The 19,485-nt window shown below is 57.7% G+C and overlaps 2 protein-coding genes across 34 annotated transcripts; one reads left to right on the forward strand and one right to left on the reverse strand.

The window, feature by feature from the left end:
* Positions 1 to 399: 399 nt before the first annotated feature.
* Positions 400 to 9,869, reverse strand: Tmem138 (transmembrane protein 138). 24 transcript variants are annotated; one of them, XM_087203775.1, is made up of 6 exons: positions 9,543 to 9,672; positions 8,091 to 8,132; positions 7,897 to 7,982; positions 6,734 to 6,822; positions 5,252 to 5,327; positions 400 to 5,160 (listed from the first exon to the last, which is right to left on the reverse strand). In XM_087203775.1, exons 1-6 carry the CDS (start codon positions 9,562 to 9,564, stop codon positions 4,795 to 4,797), a joined length of 681 nt encoding a protein of 226 aa, XP_087059901.1. In that variant the 5' UTR covers positions 9,565 to 9,672; the 3' UTR covers positions 400 to 4,794. The 24 variants fall into 24 exon arrangements, with proteins under 24 accessions (XP_087059901.1, XP_087059900.1, XP_087059889.1 ...); XM_087203774.1 differs by having other exon boundaries at positions 9,461 to 9,670; XM_087203776.1 differs by lacking the exon at positions 9,543 to 9,672 and adding an exon at positions 9,683 to 9,869 and having other exon boundaries at positions 403 to 5,160; positions 6,734 to 6,895.
* A 251-nt stretch (positions 9,870 to 10,120) lies between these two features.
* On the forward strand, positions 10,121 to 19,170 carry Cyb561a3 (cytochrome b561 family member A3). Of its 10 annotated transcripts, none has more exons than XM_087203761.1 (8): positions 10,121 to 10,258; positions 12,876 to 12,992; positions 13,080 to 13,183; positions 14,478 to 14,675; positions 16,496 to 16,704; positions 16,993 to 17,147; positions 17,754 to 17,910; positions 18,328 to 19,170. In XM_087203761.1, the coding sequence occupies exons 4-8, from the start codon at positions 14,486 to 14,488 to the stop codon at positions 18,349 to 18,351; spliced, it is 735 nt and encodes a 244-aa protein (XP_087059887.1). In that variant the 5' UTR covers positions 10,121 to 10,258; positions 12,876 to 12,992; positions 13,080 to 13,183; positions 14,478 to 14,485; the 3' UTR covers positions 18,352 to 19,170. The 10 variants fall into 10 exon arrangements, 9 of the variants coding, with proteins under 9 accessions (XP_087059887.1, XP_021107441.1, XP_087059884.1 ...); XM_087203760.1 differs by lacking the exon at positions 10,121 to 10,258 and adding an exon at positions 10,270 to 10,439; XM_021251782.2 differs by lacking the exon at positions 17,754 to 17,910.
* Positions 19,171 to 19,485: the final 315 nt, after the last annotated feature.

Genomic DNA, 19,485 nt, shown 5'->3' on the forward strand with positions numbered 1-19,485 from the left:
GGACCAGGCCTGGACCATGGCAGAGCATCTCAAGGGGAGATGGATGCACTTTGCCTCTAAGGCTCCTCAAGTCCTCTCTCTCGTCCTCCCGGCTGGGGTCACCCAGCTCCACCGGCTTCTCTGTCGCAGCCACACCCCATGATCCTGGGGTCCTTTGCCGTGAGCACCCAGGCAGAAAACTGCCCACTCCAGCTCCTCCCCACAGTTAGCCTGCTCCAGAGCACAGGCCTGGGGCTCCCTCGAGCAGTGAGACACGGGACTGTGTCTGTGTGAATCATCTGTCAGTAGCTGAGAGCACACAGTGTCGTGCAGTAAAAGACACACTGCCACACATCCTCCTCACCCCACCCCCACCCCCACCCCCCGCTTTGAACACTTATCCATCATTCTGCCTCAGCCTCCCCAGGGCTGGGACCACAGGTGTGCGCCACACCCCCACTTTATCTCACTGCTCTTGCCACTTTATACAGCAGCTCTGGAGTCCTCTTTCCTAAGTGTCTTTAGTTGTGCTGTCTTGGCTGCCTCAATGCCCTGAATCGATTCAAAGTATTTCCCTTTCATCGTCATTTTGACTGTGGGGAAGAGCTGGAAGAAGCCACAGTGTCAAATCTGGTGAATAAGGTGGATGAGCAGCTGGATGTGGTGGCACATGCTTAAAATCCCAGCACTTGGGAGGCTGAGGCAGGAGGATCACAGTGAGTTCAAGGCCAGCCTAGGCTACATAAGAGACCCAGTACCAAAAAACAAAACAAACAAAAAAGGTGGATAAGGCCACAGTGTCATGTTTTTATGAGTCTGCCTCTCCAGTGGATGGCACTCAGCAGCGGCATTCACCATATCTATCTATTTTTTTAATCACACCTTGTGGAGACATTCAGGAAAAAGGACATGCAGAACGTCTCAGAACGTGACAAAAAAGAGCCAGAAATGGTGTCAAACACCTGTAATCCCAGCACTCAGGAAGCTGAGCCAGAAAGATGGCCATGAGTCCAAGGTCAGCCTGCGTTACATAGTAAGTTCAAAGTCAGCCTGAACTACAAAGTGAGACCCTGTCTCAAAAAACAACAGAAAAAACAAAAGAAAAAAGAGGGAAGGTCGATGCCATGAGTAGAGCGAGGAGGGGTTCAGGAGAGTCAGTGGCAGTACACCTTTCACTGTGATACACTTTCAAAAGTTTATACATTCACCGTGCATATACATACATATATATACACATATATACATATATATTTGGTTTTTTGGTGCCGGGGATCAAACTCAGGTCCTTGTCCTTGCAGAGCAGGCAGCGGAACCACTAAGCTACATCCCTGGCCCGGCCTCACTGTATATTTTGATCGCACTTTACATAGCATATGCTTGATCGTCTATAGTTCCCATGACATATAGCAATAGGTCACAGGGAACTCTACGGGCACGTCAGTGATGACGTCCACCGCTCTGGGCGCTGCGGAGGAAGCCAGTTTCTCCCGAGCGGTATTCCTGGTCTTCTCTGAGATCCCGGAGAAGACTTCTTAGGTTTCCACCTGAGCACTGGCCAGCTGGTTTCCCTCCCGTGCACTTGAGTCCCCGTGCTTCCGAGGGTGTGACGGCCTCCTAAACGCACTCCTCCTGCCAGGACAGCGAGAGACAAACAGGCTGCTTCCCGGCGCTCCGGCCCTGGGCGGGGCCTCTCCTTCAGGACAGTTAGGACAGTGCTGCTGCTTCCAAGGGAAAGAGGGAGTAGCCTCTTCCGGGCCCAACCTGAGTGGCCGCAGCCTGGGACACAGATCCAAGTTGCCCTGAGTGAGGGCTCCCAGGAAGAGAAACTGAGGCAACACATTGGTTACTAGTGCTATGAGAGTCGCACGCAGAGCTCGCTGTGGCCTCCTTCTCCCCGTACCTCCCCTTCCCTCTCCCATCCTCTCTCCCTGTTCTCTAACGTCCCCTGCTACTCTCACGCGTCACACGTCACTGTATACCCAGAGGACGAATGAATACCCTCAGGGACACGGCGGCCACTGCCGGGCTCAGATGGCTCTCAGATGGCTCCTCGCTCGCTCGCTCGTCCTGAGTGGGCAGACTGGGCACCTCGTCAGGTCAGGTCGAGGCGGGGTCGCGGCCTGAGGACAAGGCCTGCACAGCACAGCCGCAGCTCACAAGCCCCCAGAGCTCGCCCTTTCACTTAACCTCTTTTCCCATGATCCGCCCGGCCGGTCCAGGCAGAGCTTTACTGTTCCTCTTGTTTCAGGACTGGAGTCGGGCCCAGGCCCCTGCACGCTGGGCGACGGCGCTGCTGCAGAGCTCCCGCCCACCCTGAGACGAGTTTCTTCATCTCCTCACTAGATTACTCTTTATTACAAAGGAGGCGACTCAGGAGCAGCTGGCCAGGTGCCTGATGTGCTCACCAGCCTGGAACCTGGAAACCTGCTCTGTACCAGGGCGTGCCTGCAGCCCCTCTCCCCCCTCAGGTCTGCTTGGTTCCCCTGGCCGCTGGCCCTTGACGGGCAACCCAGGAGACCTGTCCCACTCTAAGCATCCACGCAGACTCGCTTTGCGGGGCCCGGGTTTTAGGTGTGCGCCAAGCAGAGGTGTCACGGTGTAAAAGAAGGTAGACTATCTCGTGCCTGTTTCCTGCAATCATGGTGTGTGCAGTGACCGCAGACAGTCGGGCTCGGAGAGGCCAGGGAAGCGAGGCCAGTGAACAGCGAGCACGCTGCAGCGTGGATCTGAACCCCGGCCACAAATCCGGAGTCTGGGGTGGAACTGACACAGGGGATGGGCCGACCCGAGACACTGCTGGGGCCCGCTGCCCATCCCTGCCACTGGCGTCTGCGTCGTCCCCATAATAAACTTTAGCCTAAAGGCTGGCCCGGTGCAACCTCCATCTATGTGTGGCCAGGATCCAGGGAGCCAGTGGTGGAGGGAGGATTAAGGCAATTTTCCTTTGTAAAAACCTTCTTGAGATGTTACCCGTTAGTCACAAAGAAGCCAGATTGTCAGCTGGACGAGGCAGCAAGCGATGTGAAGGTTACAGCACAGACCTTCCCATTCGCTTTTCCAAGGCTGGGGTCCAACCCAGGGCCGCGTGTGACCACACCCCAGGCCTGTCGACTTCACTCGGGACCTGGCGCTTTCGAGGGGGGCGGTGCCACGGAGCGACATCCCTGGCTCCTTGCAGACCTTTTTATTTACTATTTACTTGGAGAGACAGGGCCCTGTGAGTAGCCCAGGCTGGCCTCAGTCTCATGATCCTCCTGCCTCTGCCTCCTGAGACCATAGGAATGCACTACTGGCCTCTACTTAAATCTTTTTTATAATTGAATTTTGTGCTATGTAAACGCACTGAGACACACATGCACACGCGCACGAGATTCAGAGACACCAGGTGCCATGAATACGTCAGTGAGGAAACGGGGACTTGGCTGTGCTCAGTGGGTGCGAAGAAACAGAAGTAATCGGGCTGATGCCCTGGGGTGCGGCAGAGTGGCTGACTTTAGCAGCCAGTGCTAAGCAAGGGGCTGCAGTATTCCTCCGAGCCTTTGTGAGAAGATTCAACACCACTCCACGGCTTGTCCTCCCTCACAGAAGAGGTGTAATCAGTGCAGGCGGCAGCCATGCTAGACCTGCGGGTGCTGGTACCTCAGGCATTCTAACTGTTCTAGCCGGGCGTGGTGGTGCACACTGGTAATCCCAGCACTCGGGAGGCTGCGGCAGGACTGCGGTGAGTTCGAGGGCGGCCTGGGCTACACAGTGAGTTCAAGGGCAGCCTGAACTAATAGCAAGACCCAGTCTCAAAAAAGAAAAAAATTCTACCTTTTCTTTTTTTGCGGCGGGGCCTTGCTGTGCTGCCACGCTGGTCTTAACTGGGCACCAGTGATCCTCCTGCCTCAGCCTCCCAGCGAGCTGGAATTACAGACAGGCATCACAATGCTTGGCTTACCTTTTCTAACCTACTTTAAAATCTTTTCTTTCATTTTGCTTTTTTCTGTTTGTTCTTTTGATGCAGGGTCTCCCTATGTAGCCCAGGCTGGCCTCGAACTCGGGGCACTCCTGCTGCAAGTGCTGGGATCACAGGCATCACCAGCGTGCCCAGCATACGTGGCTCACTCTTTATGTACAGTCTCCTCTATTCCACATCTCGTGTCAGAGCAACCCTAGACCTAAATATTTGCTGTCTGGCCCTTTGTTTAAAGAGTTGGCTAACACCTGTGCATTCTTCGTTTTTTTTAGACACAACTTTTTTTTCAGGATCTTATTTTTATTTTTTGAGGTACGGTCTTGCCCTGTAGCCCAGGCTGGCCTCGAACTCTTGATGCTCCTCCTGCCACAGCCTTGCGGTGCTGTGATGACAGGTATGCAGCCTTCCCCATGTTTCACAGGACAGCTGTCAGGGGTGGTCAGATGGAGTTACGGCCGCCCATCCCATATCAGGGCCCGGCCCGGCCCGCTGAGCCCTGCGCTGGGAGCTTCCTTCTGGGTGCTACCTCCTCACTCTGGCAATGGAAATGGCTCGGGACTCAGGACGTCCAATACTTCTGCTGCCAGACAGGAGGAGGCGGAGGCACTCGGGGCAGGGAGAGCACTGCAGCATCAGAAGCCCAAGGTGCAGCTGCTGTGGACCGAGGTGGGGCTCGGGCACCTGCCGGGTACTGTGCTGCGTGCAGTCTGAGGCCGGCCCCATGCCACCCTCCCATGGGGAGCTCCAGTGACGTGGACGGCTTCTGGTCGTTATGAGAAAGGAGTTCAGTTTATTTCCCATTTATAAACGTAACACGTCCCGTGGGTGTGACATCTAAACGTCAGCGGGGCCGCTGGTCAGGAGCAGGGCTGGTGCACGGGGGCCTCAGTCACTGTGCTGGTGCCAGGAGAACGGGGGCTGGTGTCCACTGTCCCCTCAGAGCCACAGGATGGAGGGGCAAGGCAGAGGGCGTGGTGGTGAAGCAGGCATAGGGCGCCCGCCACGTGCAGAACGGCGCTTCCTCCTGGTGCCCTGGGTGCCGTGGGCGCCCAGTGCAGCGGCCGGGCCTCCTCGAAGAGCAGCCAAGGTGCTTCCAGCAGGAGGCGGAGGTCGCCGTCAGCCCTGCAGGAACTCCTTTCGCAGCCACTGTGAGTCGCGGTAGAAGCGGGGGTCAGCCAGCCGCAGGGCGGTCCGCTTGTAGAAGTAGCAGTACAGCACGGCTGCTGCGGGGAGGGAGGCAGGCAGCGCTTAGGCCCGAGCCGCGAGCGCAGGGCAGCGCCTGCTTCGTCCCTGGCGCGGGCTCGAGCTCCTTACCCAGCCTCTGGAGCACGAACAGTGCCTGCAGCCCGCTGGTCCACACGAAGCCCAGGGAGTTCCTCCAGCGCAGGTTCTAGGGAGAGAGGGCCCGGTCAGCACCACACACGGCTCAGCTCCTGAGGTGCCACTGGGAGGAAGCGCCTCACCGCGCTCTCCTCCTCTCCCCAGAGAACCTCAAGACTCCCTGTGCTGTAGAGGACCCTTCAGCCCCGGGAGGACCCTGGGCACTGCCTCCCGGGACTCTCAGCCCAGTTCCCGTCAGCAAAGGCCCAGCTGCCATGCTGTAATCAGTGGCTCTAGTTCATGAGGCCGGAACATCTCTAAGCCCAGCACCAGGGCCAGGCCGGCTGCAGGCGGCACCCGAGGCCTCGGCACAAGCACTCAAGGCCTCCTTTCCCTGGTCCCAAGCGAAGAGGCCACTTTGGGCCAGAGGGGACTGGGACCCCGACCTGGAGCCTGGGGCCTCACTGCGGCACGTGCTCCCCGCCAGCTCTGCCCCAGCCCAGACATGAGGTGCTGAGTGCCGTCAGCGCAGACACAAGAGGCACAGAGACAGAAGAACCTGCGGAGCAGCAAACCTGAAGCCAAGGAGCCCAGGCGACCCGGGCCTCAGGTGCCAAGGGGAACTCCTGGGGCCCGCAGAGGGCACAGGACGCCGAGGGCAGCAGCTCTGCTGCCAGCTGCCCCCCCCCAACACCGCTGTCATAGCCCAGCCCCGGCACGATGATGCCCAAAAGCCCGATGACAGTCAGTCAGCTTCGGGCCTTTGCCTGCCGGCCAGTTTGAGGCGAGACTGACCAAGTTCGGGGAACAATCCCAGCCCTCGCTCAAGGCCCCTCAGCACAGACAGCCAGCTGGTGTGGCTCAGTGGCAGGGCCCACACAAGCATGGCCTGCTTCCGTCCACAGCGCCACCAAAACAACACTATTTCTTTTAATACTGCTTCTGAGCCAAGCACAGTGGGGCACGCTGGTAATCCCAGCACTCTGGGAGGCTGGGGCAGGAGGATCCTAAGTTTGAACCTAGCCTGGGCAACTTAATAATTTAGTGGGACCCTGTCTCCAAAAAAACAGGCTGGGGTAAAGCTCAGTGTGAAGGTCCTGGGTTCAATTCCCAGCACTGCAAAAAAACCAGAGAGCCTGGCGTGGTGGCACACACCTGTAATCCCAGCACTTGGGAGGCTGAGACAGGAGATTTCTGAGTCCAAAGTCAGCTTGGGCTACACAGTGAGTTCAAGGCCAACCTGAACTACATAGTGAGACCCTGTGTCAAAAAAAAAAAAACATTGAAAAAAACCCAAAATCGACAAACAACCCAAAGACAAAACCAGAAGCTTAACTCCAGAGAGAAGGCCGGACAGGAGTCCTCTGCCTGTGCCTAGCACTCCAGCCCAGAACACTCCCCTTCACTCATCTGCTGCAGGGGCTCAGATGACACTGGGCTCCCAGAAGACTCGGAGCCACGCTTACCATGACCCACATGTGGAGGGAGATGCTGAGGGCGAAGTACATGGCCGTCAGGATGATGGTCCCTTTGAACTTACGGAACAGGAGGCTGACCAGGCCGGCCTGGAAGACGAAGGTGTTGAAGAACATGAGGAAAACGATGATGACGTTGAAGAGGATGGCAATGTCCTGGATGCTGCGGACAGAAAACAGAGCACCCACATGGAGGCCTGTGCCCCAGGGCCAGTGTTCGGCCCATCCTTTTCTGTGACAGCATGGGCTGCAGGACCCAAATGACACAAAACTACAGCCACCTCTTGAGTCACAGTAGACACAGGCTGTCCTGCCAAGCACTTCTGAGAGCTCATTTCTTCCCATTTCCTGTCACTCAGAGGCTGGTCCATAAGACAGAGGTGCACTGCCTCATCCTTGCTGGGGCTCAGGGCCTTCCAAGGGTCAGCCCTGTCCTGCCCCCAGACAGACTCTGAGACCCCATTAAGGAAGGCAGCCTCCCTCGCTCTGCAGCATGTGACACACCTCGGCAAGAAACGACCAGACCTTGCCTGACGTGGCCACTGTCCCTCTCCAGAGGAGAAACCTGTGGGCAGCAGCCTCTGGCTGACCACTAACCAGGACCCCAACTGCAGACAGCACACAGCACTGGGGGAGGGAAGCCTGTGCCAGGGCTGTGACATTCAGCTGACAAACAGCCTCGGGGAGCCATGAACCCTCAGCCCTGCAGGGATGGTGAACCTTTTAGAGCTTTCAATTGATACAAACAGCCTGCTGCAGCACGTAGGCCATAGATTCACCACCGCTGGGCTATGGGATCACACACCTTAATTTCTACGCTCACTCTTTAACCTGTCATTTGCTAATTCTCTTGCATGGTAGAGACAACACTGCTACCTGCAGGAGAAAATGACAGGGCAGGAGACTCTCCCTGCTATGTGAACTGTTCCCGTCCCCAGCCCTTGTGAGAAGACACACAAACATGCCTTGGGCCGTCTATGTACCACGGGGAACCAGGACAATGTCCAATTTTCTCCTGGCTGATAGTTCTCTACTAACAACCTTGCTTATGCTGCCCTGGGCCTGGGGTGGAACCCGGGCCCCCACATGCCCGGCACAGTCCAGCCACAGATGGCTCTGACAGTCAGGGAAGCCGCTCAGCCTCCCAGAGCCCCGTGGACTCACATGAAGAGCACCAGCTGGACGACAGGTGCCATCCGGAGGAGCTCGGAGAACGCGTTGACAAAGAGGTCGTAGGCCAGCAGCAGGAACTGCAGGGACAGCACAAGGCTGTAGCTGCTGGTCTGGAGCATCTTCCTGCTGCTTTCTGGGCCCAGGCCACATCCCAGTCCCTCCCGGACACCAGGAGGGGTGCCGACCTCTTCCAGTCACAGCTGTTCCTCTTGTGCTAGAGCAAGGACCTTTAGGGGCAAAGAGAGAGGCGATATCAGAAAGCCACCAATAAACACAGACTGAGCACCTACTGTGTGTGAGGCACCATCTCAGAGACCAATTAGTGAACAAAACCAGCAACCAAAACACCCCCATTTGTCATTCCTCTGAGGAGCCCTCACCCTCAAACCTTTCTCTACCTACACCCTCTAAAGACCGAGCTGTTCCTAACCAAACAGTCCAGGAGGACTGGAAGTCAGAGTGGCCGCCTGCTCCTGTGAGAGCAGTAACTACAACAACAGCTGAAAACCCATCGGGGTGTGGTGGTGTGGCCTGTAATCCCAACAACCTGGGAGGCTGAGGCAGGAGGATCTTGAATTTGGGCTCAGCTTGGGCAACTCGGTGACTTAGTGAGACTGTCCTAAAAAGGAGGAGAGGAAGACTGGGGATGTAGCGGACATCGAAGGCCCTGGAACTAGGGAAAAAGTGAGCACTATGTGTCACTTGCAGTATGCAAGGAGGTCTGTAACCACTAACAGTACTCAAACCTCATAGTAACCTCAGGAGGGGTGGAAGATGCTCTGACTTTACCCATGTTACAGACAAGAAAACAGGAGCCCAGAGGCCTAGACCAGTTTGTCAAACGTTACCCAGCTGGTAAGCAGCACAGCTGAGATTCGGGTGCAGTCTGCTCCTAACTCCTGCACTGCGCTGCCTGGTACTAACTAGGTAGCAAAAGGGTCCACGCGGGATGGAGCTGGTGTAGATGGAAAGCACTGGAAGGAAAAAGGGCTCCGTGAAAAGGTCACATCGTGCTGGGGCAGCAGCACAGGGGCTCGGGTAAGGGGAGCTGGGCCTTTGCTGCCACAGATCTCAAGAGGCACGAGTTCTGGGGGTGCCCTGCGACCCTGCAAAAGGCACCGGGCTGGTGGTGCGCACCTGTAACCACAGCACTCAGGAGGCTGAGGCAGGAGGATCACTTGGAGTTCGAGGCCGGCCTGAACTACACAGTGAGACCCTGTCTCAAACCAAACCAAACCAAACCCGGACTGCTCCGAAGTGTCGGAAGGTGGTTAAGTGAAAACCCGCAAGGCCTTTTACACTTCACAAACTCTGCACACCGCTCAATCCCGGGATCACCTCGGCCACGTCAGCGCGCAGAAGCCCTTCCGCGCAGAGGCGGGAAGCAGAGGTCCCCGTACTGGACGATGGCCGTGGCCGTGGCCTCCACACCCCACCCACCCCCCGTGAACCCACGTCCTTTAACCCGTGCAGCAACTGCGCGTGCGCGGCGTGGACAAGGTCCGGGTTCCCGGCACTCCCCCAGGGCGCCGCGGGCAGGCCCAGGACGCCTAACCCGGTCCGCTGAAGGGAAACGCGCCTCGCATCCCCGCCACGCAGCGCTCTGCACTGCCGGGCCGCCGCCCCCAACCGCCTGCCTTGTCCTAGAGCAGTTTTCATCACTCTTCTCAGCCCACTTAAAAGTGGGGTTGTTTGGCAAAAGCTCAAACCCAAAGCAACGGCGACAACAATCCTAGCTTCCGGTCGCTCTACCCATCTTCTCCTCACCCGCACTCACCTCAAAGAGCCCACGGCGGTTGCCATGGGGACACAGTCCTGCTTCCGGAAGCCGGCCAGAAGTTCCGGAAGTAGATGGCCACCGCTTCACGTTCGGTGTCCGGCAGGCCGCCATGTTTGTCCTTCGCTTTCTGGGCCCGCCTGCTCCTGGTCCTCCCATCTTCCGCTCATTTTGAGAGCCAGCCCCCGGCGGGAGGCTGTACGTCAACCACAACCTTTCTGCTTTTTCGGGATGAGGGATGAGGGACAGAGCGGAGGCGTCGCGGTGCCCGAGGCCCTGACCCCGGGCGTGAGGAAGAAACGCCCGCGGGGGAACTGCGACCGGAGACCGAAACCTTGGTGCTGCCGGACCATGGGGCTTGGACTCCATTTCCCAGGAGGGCTCGCGCGCAACCGGCAGTTCAGCGAGCCTATAAGAGCGCCCCGCGGCGCGCGCGCCTCTACTCTTGCCGACGGCGGCCCCTGTGGATTTTGTACGCTAGTTCCAGGACTTGGAGGAGTGGCGCTGCGGCTCCCGGCGGCGAGAGGCGGGCCTTGGGGGGGGTCCCCGGCCAGTGGCGTCCCGCTCTGGCTAGGGGTGAGAAAGAGTCGGGGCTGGGATGTCAAGACCTGGGATCAAGTGCTGGCTCCGCCGTACCTAGCTTTGCGCTGTCGCTACCCGTCTCGGCTTCGGTTTGCTCTTTTAGGAAAGGGACACTGTTCTCTGAGTCCTTCCTTGCACAAGCGGTAGTTGCGAAGGCTGGAACGCTTTGGGGGAGGTACGGAAAGCAGTCGAAGCCCCCGTCCCCTTTTCCACCCAGGGTTGGCTGGGACCAAGTGCCCAGAAGAGGGGGAGGTATCAGCCCTGACTCAGTCCCAAGCCTGGGTCACTGGGGCTGAGCACCTGGCTTACTTAGCTGGGCTGTAGAGCCGCTCAGCCTGGAGTCCTGATGTTACACGAGCTGCCTTGGGAAAGACCGCACCCTGGGCACAGAGGAGGGAGCACCTGGGTGCTTCCCAGCGCTGCCACCCGCTTGCCAAGTCATTTTCCATCTTTAGCCCTAGTGTTAGGTAAGGTTAGGGCTTGACTCCTAAGTCCTGTTCTCAGGATTCCTGAGTTGGGGGAGCAATGCTCTTTGTTCTGTCATCTGTTTGTGATTCTAAAATTTGAAAGTAATGTGAGAGTTTGGAATACAGTGCAGCCTTTTTCCAAGACTAAGACCAATGGGGCATCCCCATTTCTCATTCCTGAGCCCAGTCCTGGCGAAGCCTAGGACAGTGGTGGTGAACCCAGGGCACGCATGCCGCAGCAGGCTGTTTGTATCATTGAAAGATCTAAAAGTTTGCCATCACTGACCTGGGAGAACCCTTCTGCAAGGGAATTGAAGGAAGTGTTGGATTACAGTAGATTCCTTAGATCAGGGTCGAAGGACTGTAAGTCACAGGCCACATCTGGCCACCTGAATGGTTTCTGCGTGTTGAAATGATTGAGAGAAATGAAAAGCTTTTTTGTATAGGGGTAGTGGGGATTGAGCCCAATTTTGAGGCAGGGCCTCACTAAGTTGCAGGCCGGAACTAGTGATTCTCTTGCCTCAGCCCAGAGTGCGGGGATTATAGGCGTGTCCCATCGTGTCCCGCACAGGATAGCATTTTTTTGACATGTGAAGATGACAGACAGACTCAGATTTTAGTGTTCACAAAAGGTCACTGGAACGCTGTGATGTCGTGCTCACTTGCTAAGTGGTTGTCTGTGGCTGCTCTTGCAGTACGGTGCATCAGCAGAGTGGATGACAAAGTTGTGCAAGCGACCGTGACCTGAAGATTGAAATTATTTGTTACCTGGGCCTTTTGGAAGAGGTTGCTGCCTCCTGTCTTAGAACGGGGCTCTGCAGGGCAGGGCAGAGCAGGAGGCCAAGCTTCGGCCAACACCTCCTGAAGCCCTGCCCAGCACCTACATCAGTGTCACTGCCCCCATTCCAGGAACTGAGGGCTGGTCTGTGTGCTGTGGTCAGCGGCCTAGACTTCCCTGCCCTTGGTCACGAAAGTGCCCCATCATCTGCCCTTCACTCATCACAGCAGTAATTGGGACTTTATCTAGGGGTGTGGATACAGTCCTGTTTGGAGCATATTTACTTTTTTTTCTGTGTATGTGTGTTTTGGGTTTTTTTGTTGTTTATTGAGACAAGGTCTCACTATGTAGCCAGGCTGGCCTCAAACACAGCAGTCCTCCTGCCTCAGTCTCCCAAGCGCTGGGATTAGAGGCATGCACCACCATGCCTGGCTACTTTTCTTTTTACAAAGGAAAAAAAGGAAAAGATTGGGATCTCAGGACTCTGGGAGGCTGAGGCAGGAGGATGGCAAGTTTTAGCCTAGCCTGGGCAACTTAGCACTTAATGAGATCCTGTCTCAAAATGAAAAATAAAGAACTGGGGAGGTGGCTCAGTTGGAAGTCCCTAGGTTCAATCCCCAGTACCTCCCCACCTCACAAAAAGATTGTGGAAATAGTTGTTGTTAGATGCTGGAGCCCGCTGCTGACCAGGGCTTCTTACAGCTATGTAATGTCGCACAGGGGGCCTGGTGCACTGGCAGGAGTTGAGGTGGCAGCACAAGGCTGGGTAGTGAGTCTCCAAGCTCAGTCGCCAAGTCATGAGGCAGGAGACATGGAATTCTTCTGCCACTCCTCCTTGGGAAGCTTGTTCCTCCCTGGCCTGGGATCTTCCTTTCTCAAAGGTTACTGACAGCCTGGGTCACCTGTGGAGCCCAGTTCCCACCCTGGTTATGTGGAGCTGGGTCAGCACAGCTTCCCATCTGGGCTGCTGAGAGGCTTGGGCAGGCTCAGGGACTTCGAGCTTCACGGTGTTGTTTGTTTGTCTTGTGTTTTTGTTTTCATTTTCAGGGATCGAACTCAGGATCTTGCCCTTGCAAGGCCTGCTCCGTCCAGTGAGCCAGATCCCCGGCCCTTCAGGGTTTTGTTTGTATGTTTGTTTTTAGAGACTAGTTCTCATGTTGCCCAACCTGGCCTTGAACTCCTGGGCTCAAATGATCTTTCCTGTCTCAGCCTCCCAAGTAGCTGGGACTGCAGACCTGCGTCACCACACCCAGCTAACTGCAGTTTTTGTTAGCAGTTAGGATAAAATCCTTCAAGAGTGATAAATGGGAAGTGTTGTAATAGTTGCTTCTCAAAATGTCCTTAACATTTTCTCTCCTGCTGACAGCCGTGATGGGGGGAAGTACTGGCTGTGGGCTGAGAAGCCAACAGAGGAGGGTCAGACACCGGACACCCACTTACCGTCCTGACGCGACTTAATGGTTCTGAGCCTGACTCCTCGTGTGTAAGATGGGCTACTGCTGTTTACATTCTTGGTGTTCACAGATGGCGTTCAGCATGGAGTTAGTTCTCACTGCTGTGCCTCTTTCAGGTGCAAACAAGTGCGAAGGCGCGAAGCACCCTGCTCCAGCCAGCCGCCCAGGCCGTGAGGCCCCGAGCCCAGGCCACGCCTCCCAGCTCCTGCCAGGCCTGAAGGTGAGGAATTGGGTGTGGGCTCTCCTGGGTGTCACGGCTACCTCTTCAGAGTGAGGTGCCTCACATGCGAGAAACCAGCTCGGGTGGCCTGAGTCTGTGGGGTGGGGATGGGGTGGCTGCCTTGAGGTCGGGGCCTGTGCCTGTTGCACGTGCACGTGTGTGTGTGTGTTCACGTGTGGCACTGAGCCTGGCGTTCTAGGGCAGCCCTCTGCCCCCAAGCTGCACACCCAGGCCCTGGCCTGGCTTTTCAGAGCAGCTGCGTGGGACGTGGGAGACACGAATACCAGGCCTGAAACCAGAGCTGGCTTCTGAGTTCATCAAGCACATGTGGAAAACCCTAAAATTAACCCTCCTACTTTCTAGGGTGTGAGTTCTCGCTTCCTGTTTCCTTCCCTGGACTTTCCCCAGAGCACAGAAAGCAGAAGTCTCAGGCTGGAGACACCTGCAGGTGGCCCTGCACTGGGGGAGTGCAGTGAGGCCTGGGTGAAGGCCTGGCTCCCGCCTTGGGGTGCTGGGCCTGGAGTCACCCCATCTGGGGAGGAGGACCCTTCTGTAGAAGTGGGGGCCACAGGGCCGTGTCCCAGTGGCCTTGTAATACAGGTTGAGCATCTCCATCCAGAATCCAAAGTGTTCTGAAACTATTAATTGTTTTATTTTATTTTTTTGAGACGGGCTCACTATGCAGTTCAGCCTGGCCTTAAACTCACTAGGTAGCTCAGGCTGACGTGGAACTTGCAGTGATCCTCCTGCCTCAGCCTCCTGAGTGCTAGGATTACAGGTGTGTGCCACTATGCCCAGCTGTGTTCTGAAGCTTTTTGATCACCAAAGTGAAGCTCAAAAAATGCAACATGCAAATATTCCAAAATCCAAAATTCTCAGCTGGATATAATGGCACACACATAATCTCAGCTACTTCAGAGGCTGAGGCAGGAGGATCTCAAGTTCAAGGCCAATCTGAGCAACTTAGCAAGACTCTGCCTCAAAATAAACATGAAAGAGCATTTGGGGATGCAGCTCTGTGGTAGAGCACTTGCCTGGCATGTGTGCACCCTGGGTTCCATCCCTAGTAGAGCAATGACAAAGATAATGAAAATCTCGGAAACCTACAACCCTGCCAGGTGCTGCTGTGAGCTGCACTCATTTGGGGGCCACTGGCCATTGAGGCCTCATGGGCAGGGCCCACGCAGGTGGCAGGGAACTGAAGCAGAGTCCAGGTTCTGGCCCCAGAGCCCGCTGGGCTGTGAGGGGCAGCTGGCCTGGCCCGTGGGGACAGTAACTCTCTTGCCCCTTCCAGGAGCGCTGATGGCGATGGCTTCCAGGGGCTTCTACCTGGCCTGCCTGCTACTGGGTGCCCTGGGGTTCCTCTGCATCCTTGGCACCACCTACTGGGCCCAGCACTGGCGAGGTGGCTTTGCCTGGGACGGCGGCAAGCACATGTTCAACTGGCACCCGGTGCTTATGGTGTCGGGCATGGTGGTGCTCTATGGAGCTGGTGAGTGAGGGCAGCATGGGGCGAGGGCACGGCCAGCTTGTCTGAAGTGGGCCTGGGACTGCCTGGCTGGTGCTGCATGCAGTTGGCATTCAGGGAAGCGTGGTAAGGGCAGGGGCAACTCAGGTACTTGGGGCAGGAGTTGGTGAACTTTCTGTCAAGGGCCAGGCTGCAGGCTTTTAGCTAGGCATGGGGGCGCGTGCCTGGCATATCCTCACTCTGGGAAGCTGAGGCAGGAGGGTCCTTAAATTCTGTCCCAGCCTAGGCAACACAGTACCCTGGGAAGAGTCAGTTTTCAAAATAAAAAAATGAGGGCCGGGTGTGGTGGCACACGCCTGTACTCCCCACACTTGGGAGGCTGAGGGAAGGAAGATCTCTGTGAGTTCAAGGCCAGCCTGAATGCACAGGGAGCCCTTGTCTCAAAAACACACACAAATAAAATAAAATGAGGGCTGAGGTTGCTCAGTGCCCAGTGCTGCAAGTAAAACAAAAACATAGGCTTTGTGAGCCGCGTGCTCTTCGCAGCAGCTGCTCGTGCCTCACTCACTCACAGCCTCAGCGAGTGCAGAGCACACAGGAGCTGAATCGGCAGCCACAGAGATCAGCGTGGGGCTGGGTGTGGCCTGAGAGCAGCAATTTGCTGCCTGTGTGCTGGGAGCCAGGGGCTGAAGCCTCCTGTGGCATAGCCTGGGCCTGACTAGGGTTTGCTTTCTCTTCAGGGCTTTGTCTTTGTCCAGGCATTGAAATCCATGCCTTATGAAATAGAAAGTGAGCCCCCTTCTCCCCTGTAAAAGGGGAATAACAGGAACCAGGCATGGTAGTGCACGCCTATCATCCCTGACCCAGGAGGCTGAGGCAGGAGGATCACCTGTGGGCTATGTAGCAAAACGGTGTCTAGGGGCCAGGGATTTAGCTCAGTGGTGCCACAACCTGCCTCACAAGCAGAAGGACCCGAGATCAATCCCCAGTAGCAGGGCAAAACCCTGTCTCAAAAAAAGTAGGGGTTGGGCCAGGGATTTAGCTCAATGGTACAGCACCTGCTTCGCAAGCGCAAGGACCTGAGTTCAATCCTCAGTCCGGAAAAAAAATGGATTGAAAAAAAGCAGGGCATGATGACACTGATGGCAGCAGCTCACTAGTGCTTTGCAGACTTCCCCTGCTTGGTTCCTACAAGCAGCTGTGGGCAGGCGCTGTTACCCCTGCCGACCAGAAGGAGCCCCAAACAGCTAAGAGGCAGAGCCCGGACTCCGACCTTCACACCTGCATTCTTTTCCTTCTTCATAATTTACTTTTCAGTGGGGTCTCCCTATATTGCCTGGCCGGCCTTGAACTTGTGATCCCCCTGCCTCAGCCCCCCAGGGAGCTGGGATCACAGGTGTGGCCTCTGCCCCCGGCCAAGCCCTGAGTTCTTGGTAGGTGACCTTGGCTGGGAGAATTCGATTTGATGAGCCGGTGCTTTTTGGCCCATGCAGCTGTGTTGGAACTACACTTAACAAACGACTGCCTGACAGATGTTTCCTTCTTTGAGGCTTTGGGGATTGAACACAGGTCCCTGCCCTGAGCCATATCCATGGCCCTCCCCCTTTTTTTCTTAAATTTTGACTATTTTGAGACAGGGTCTCATGAAGTTGTCCAGGCAGGCCTTGAACTCATGACCCTCCTGCCTCAGCCCCCAGAGCAGCTGGGGTCCCAGGTGCCTCGCATGGGCCCTCCCGACCCCTCCAGCGGCTGACTGTTATCCTGGGACCGAGGCCACGTGGAGGGCCTCAAGGCCTGGTGGCTGGGTGGGCACTGGGGCCCAGCGGCTGCTCTCTGTCCTGCAGCGTCGCTGGTGTACCGCCTGCCACAGGCATGGCTGGGGCCCCGGCTGCCCTGGAAGGCCCTGCACGCAGCTCTGCACCTGGGAGCCTTTGTCCTCGCTGTGGTGGGGCTGGTTGCTGTCTTCCGGTACCACAGCCATGCCGGGATCACCCACCTATACTCGCTGCACAGCTGGCTGGGCCTCACCACCACAGTCCTGTTCTCCTGCCAGGTGGGTACCCCCTCCTGCTGCTCCTGGCCCCTCTGCTTGCTGCCCCACAGCTGCTCATCGCTCATCCCGGCGCCCAGGGCGGAGCAGCAAGGCCCCATGGCTGCCCAGACCCTGCCCTCTGGACAGAGGTGGCTTCTACAAGGGAGGGCTTTGTCCAGGGTGCTGGAGGCCAGTGGCAGCGAGGGTCCACGCCTGCGTGTGGCTGGGGGACAGGCGTCCGTGCAGGGCAGTGGGGCTGGGGGTCGCACAGCACCGCAGGGTCCCCTCCCCTCCCCTCCCCCCCCTCAGTGGTTCCTGGGCTTCACCATCTTCCTGCTGCCCTGGGCGTCACTGTGGCTGCGCAGCCTCCTGAAGCCGCTGCATGTCTTCTTCGGAGCTGCCATCCTGTCTCTGTCGATGGCGTCTGTCATCTCCGGCATCAACGAGAAGCTGTTCTTCAGCCTGTGAGTGCGTGGGGTCCCTGGGGCCGAGGCAGGGAGGCCACGTGTCTGAGGTGTACGCAGTGCCTGGTGCTGGGCCCAGCGCGCCACCTGGCCCGTTCCTGTCGGGGCAGCAGGACTGTCCCCTTGGGGCTAAAGTAGTGAGCTGACCCGCAGACACTGACAGAGCTCAGCCTGCTGTGGCCCTGCTGCGAGAGCTGTGACGCACTCCACTGCCCTCCGGCTTCCATGCCCGTCACCGCCACTTAGAGGGGGACACGGAAGCTGGGGCGCTGCCGCGGGCCTGTCACACAGCCCTTGGGAGGCCGAGGCAGGAGGCTGGGGAGTCCAGGGTTGGCCTCAGCAAGTTGGAGGGCAGCCTGAGCTACACAGTGCCGGCCGAGTACCCAGCGACGCCCTGTCCCCAAACAATAAGCGAGGGCACTGAGGCACTAGGCTGTGACTTGGCCAGGAGACAGCTGCAGTGACAGTGCTGGGATTGGAGCCCCCAGCTTGTTTACAGGAGCAGAGTGTCTCAGGTGTTGGTGTGCAGGGACTGAGCAAGTCGGCTAAGGCCCCGGGAGAGCACTCTGCTCAGCGACCTGTCACAGCCACGTTTTGTAACCCTAGGAAGAATGCCACCAAGCCGTACCACAGCCTGCCCAGTGAGGCTGTCTTTGCCAACAGCACGGGGCTGCTAGTGGTGGCCTTCGGGGTGCTGGTCCTCTACATCCTCCTGGCGTCGCCGTGGAAGCGCCCCGAGCTGGGGGTCTTGGCCGACAGACAGGTCTGGCTGTTGGTCCCTGTCCCCAGGTGGCTTGGCCAGGTCTAGGGGTACTGCCTGGGAAGGACTGGGCCTCTCCCCGTATCGCCTGGCAGCCTGGGGGAGCAGGATGTGGCGGTGGCACCAGGCCAGGCGCGGGGGGCTGGGGCTCTGGTGGTCAGACACGCTGTCCAGGCTCCCTCCCCATTTACTATGGTCTGGGGGACGCCATGTGGCCTCGCCTTCCCCAAGGAAGGGCTCTGGCATGAGACGGGCACATGGTTGCCCCTGCTTCGGCTCTGCCAGCCTCCGGGTTGTTCTCGCCAGGCAGGCACCTGACCGAATTTGGGCCCGGGCCTCAGGCCCTCCCCAGAGACCGGGTGCCTGGGGCAAGGGCTGCAGGTCGGGGCCACTCACCCCTGCGCTCTGCCCTCTTTGCAGCCCCTGTTGTGTGACAGGGAATGATGTGAGAAGGAGCTCCCAGAAGTCGCCGCTGTGCCCTGCACCCCTCAGAAGCACGGTGCACCTGCGCCTGCCTGGTGTCGGGGTCTCCCTGCCTTGGGGCTGGCCCTCCCTCCAGCCAGCTGCTGTCTCCACTTCTCTGGGTATTGGCAGGGACTTCTCAGGCCTCCATTTGTGCAGGAGCCTCCTGCCCTGGCCACTGCTGCTTGCTGCTTACTGCTCTCCATGCAGATCGGGGGATCCACAGGAAGTGAGCCTTGGATCCGGCAGAGTCCAGCCGGTGTGGAAGCCAGGACGTGGGTGCAGCCCAGGCGCCGTTACCCAGCTGTTGGCCCTGCGTGTGGCATCACGGCACTGTGTGTGACTGTTTGCGTGGGCTCTTCCTCTTTTAGCTGCTGCTCCCGCCAGGGCGTGGATGCCACCCTTTCTGGGGCTCTCATGCCTGTCACGGCCAGGTGGTCCTAGCAGCCCCGTAACTGTGTCTCCAGGTGTCCCAGGATATCGAGGGAGGCTCCCTTACTCCCCATGCTGGCCATGGGCACCCTGCCCACCCTTCTGTCCCATTGTGGCCCAGAGGAAACCAAGGCGGCCGTGTGGGGCACTGTGCCCAGTGAAGCACAGAGCCTGTAGCTTCTGCGGTCTCCCTGGTCCCCTGCTAGCTGCGGCCCCCTTCCCACACGCTGGCTGGGCTCTCCGAGCCTCTCAGGACAGGCTGTGCTGGCCGCAGAGCCCAGGCAGGGAGGCACCCGGCTGCCCGTCCCGTGTGTGGCATCTCCCTGGCTCACAAAGCTCGGCTTTCATTAAACCCCGTGTTGTAGAGCTGACGCTGCCCTGTCTGTTCACCCTCGTAGCCTAGGGGGCAGAAACGTTTCTTCTGCCTAGTTTGGGGGGCTGCATGGCTCTGGTGTCTGGGGGGTTCGAGTCCCAGGAGCCGCGAAGGCCCCTCTGTCAGGACCAGGTGACCTCCCCGGTCTCATGTGGACATAAGAACGTGACGGAAGCCTTCTCTGTGGAAAGGGTGAGGGGCGCTGTCTGACCCGGGGGACTGCGGCCTTGAGCTGCTTCTCACCTCAAGAGGAAGGAAATGCTCCCTGTTCTACATGCTGGAAAATGACAATGCAAAAAAAAAGTGATTGC

This window comes from Heterocephalus glaber, unplaced genomic scaffold (genome assembly GCF_053883595.1).
Source record: "Heterocephalus glaber isolate CG9 unplaced genomic scaffold, H.glaber_assembly_v1.0 deba00001806, whole genome shotgun sequence".
Classification (NCBI taxonomy): Eukaryota; Metazoa; Chordata; class Mammalia; order Rodentia; family Bathyergidae; genus Heterocephalus; species Heterocephalus glaber.

What these genes read in the sequence shown, in the direction of transcription:
- Tmem138 (XM_087203763.1), bottom strand. Translation starts at nt 9,491, where the DNA reads ATGCGAGGCGCGTTTCCCTTCAGCGGACCGG. An exon ending in GTCCAGCTGGTGCTCTTCAT is followed by an intron (nt 6,823 to 7,896) that starts GTGAGTCCACGG and finishes TTCGTCTTCCAG; the next exon opens with GCCGGCCTGGTCAGCCTCCT. An exon ending in CTCAGCATCTCCCTCCACAT is followed by an intron (nt 5,328 to 6,733) that starts GTGGGTCATGGT and finishes CTCTCTCCCTAG; the next exon opens with AACCTGCGCTGGAGGAACTC.
- Cyb561a3 (XM_021251782.2), top strand. Translation starts at nt 14,486, where the DNA reads ATGGCGATGGCTTCCAGGGGCTTCTACCTGGCCTGCCTGCTACTGGGT. An exon ending in GGTGGTGCTCTATGGAGCTG is followed by an intron (nt 14,676 to 16,495) that starts GTGAGTGAGGGC and finishes TCTGTCCTGCAG; the next exon opens with CGTCGCTGGTGTACCGCCTG. An exon ending in GAGAAGCTGTTCTTCAGCCT is followed by an intron (nt 17,148 to 18,327) that starts GTGAGTGCGTGG and finishes CCCTCTTTGCAG; the next exon opens with CCCCTGTTGTGTGACAGGGA.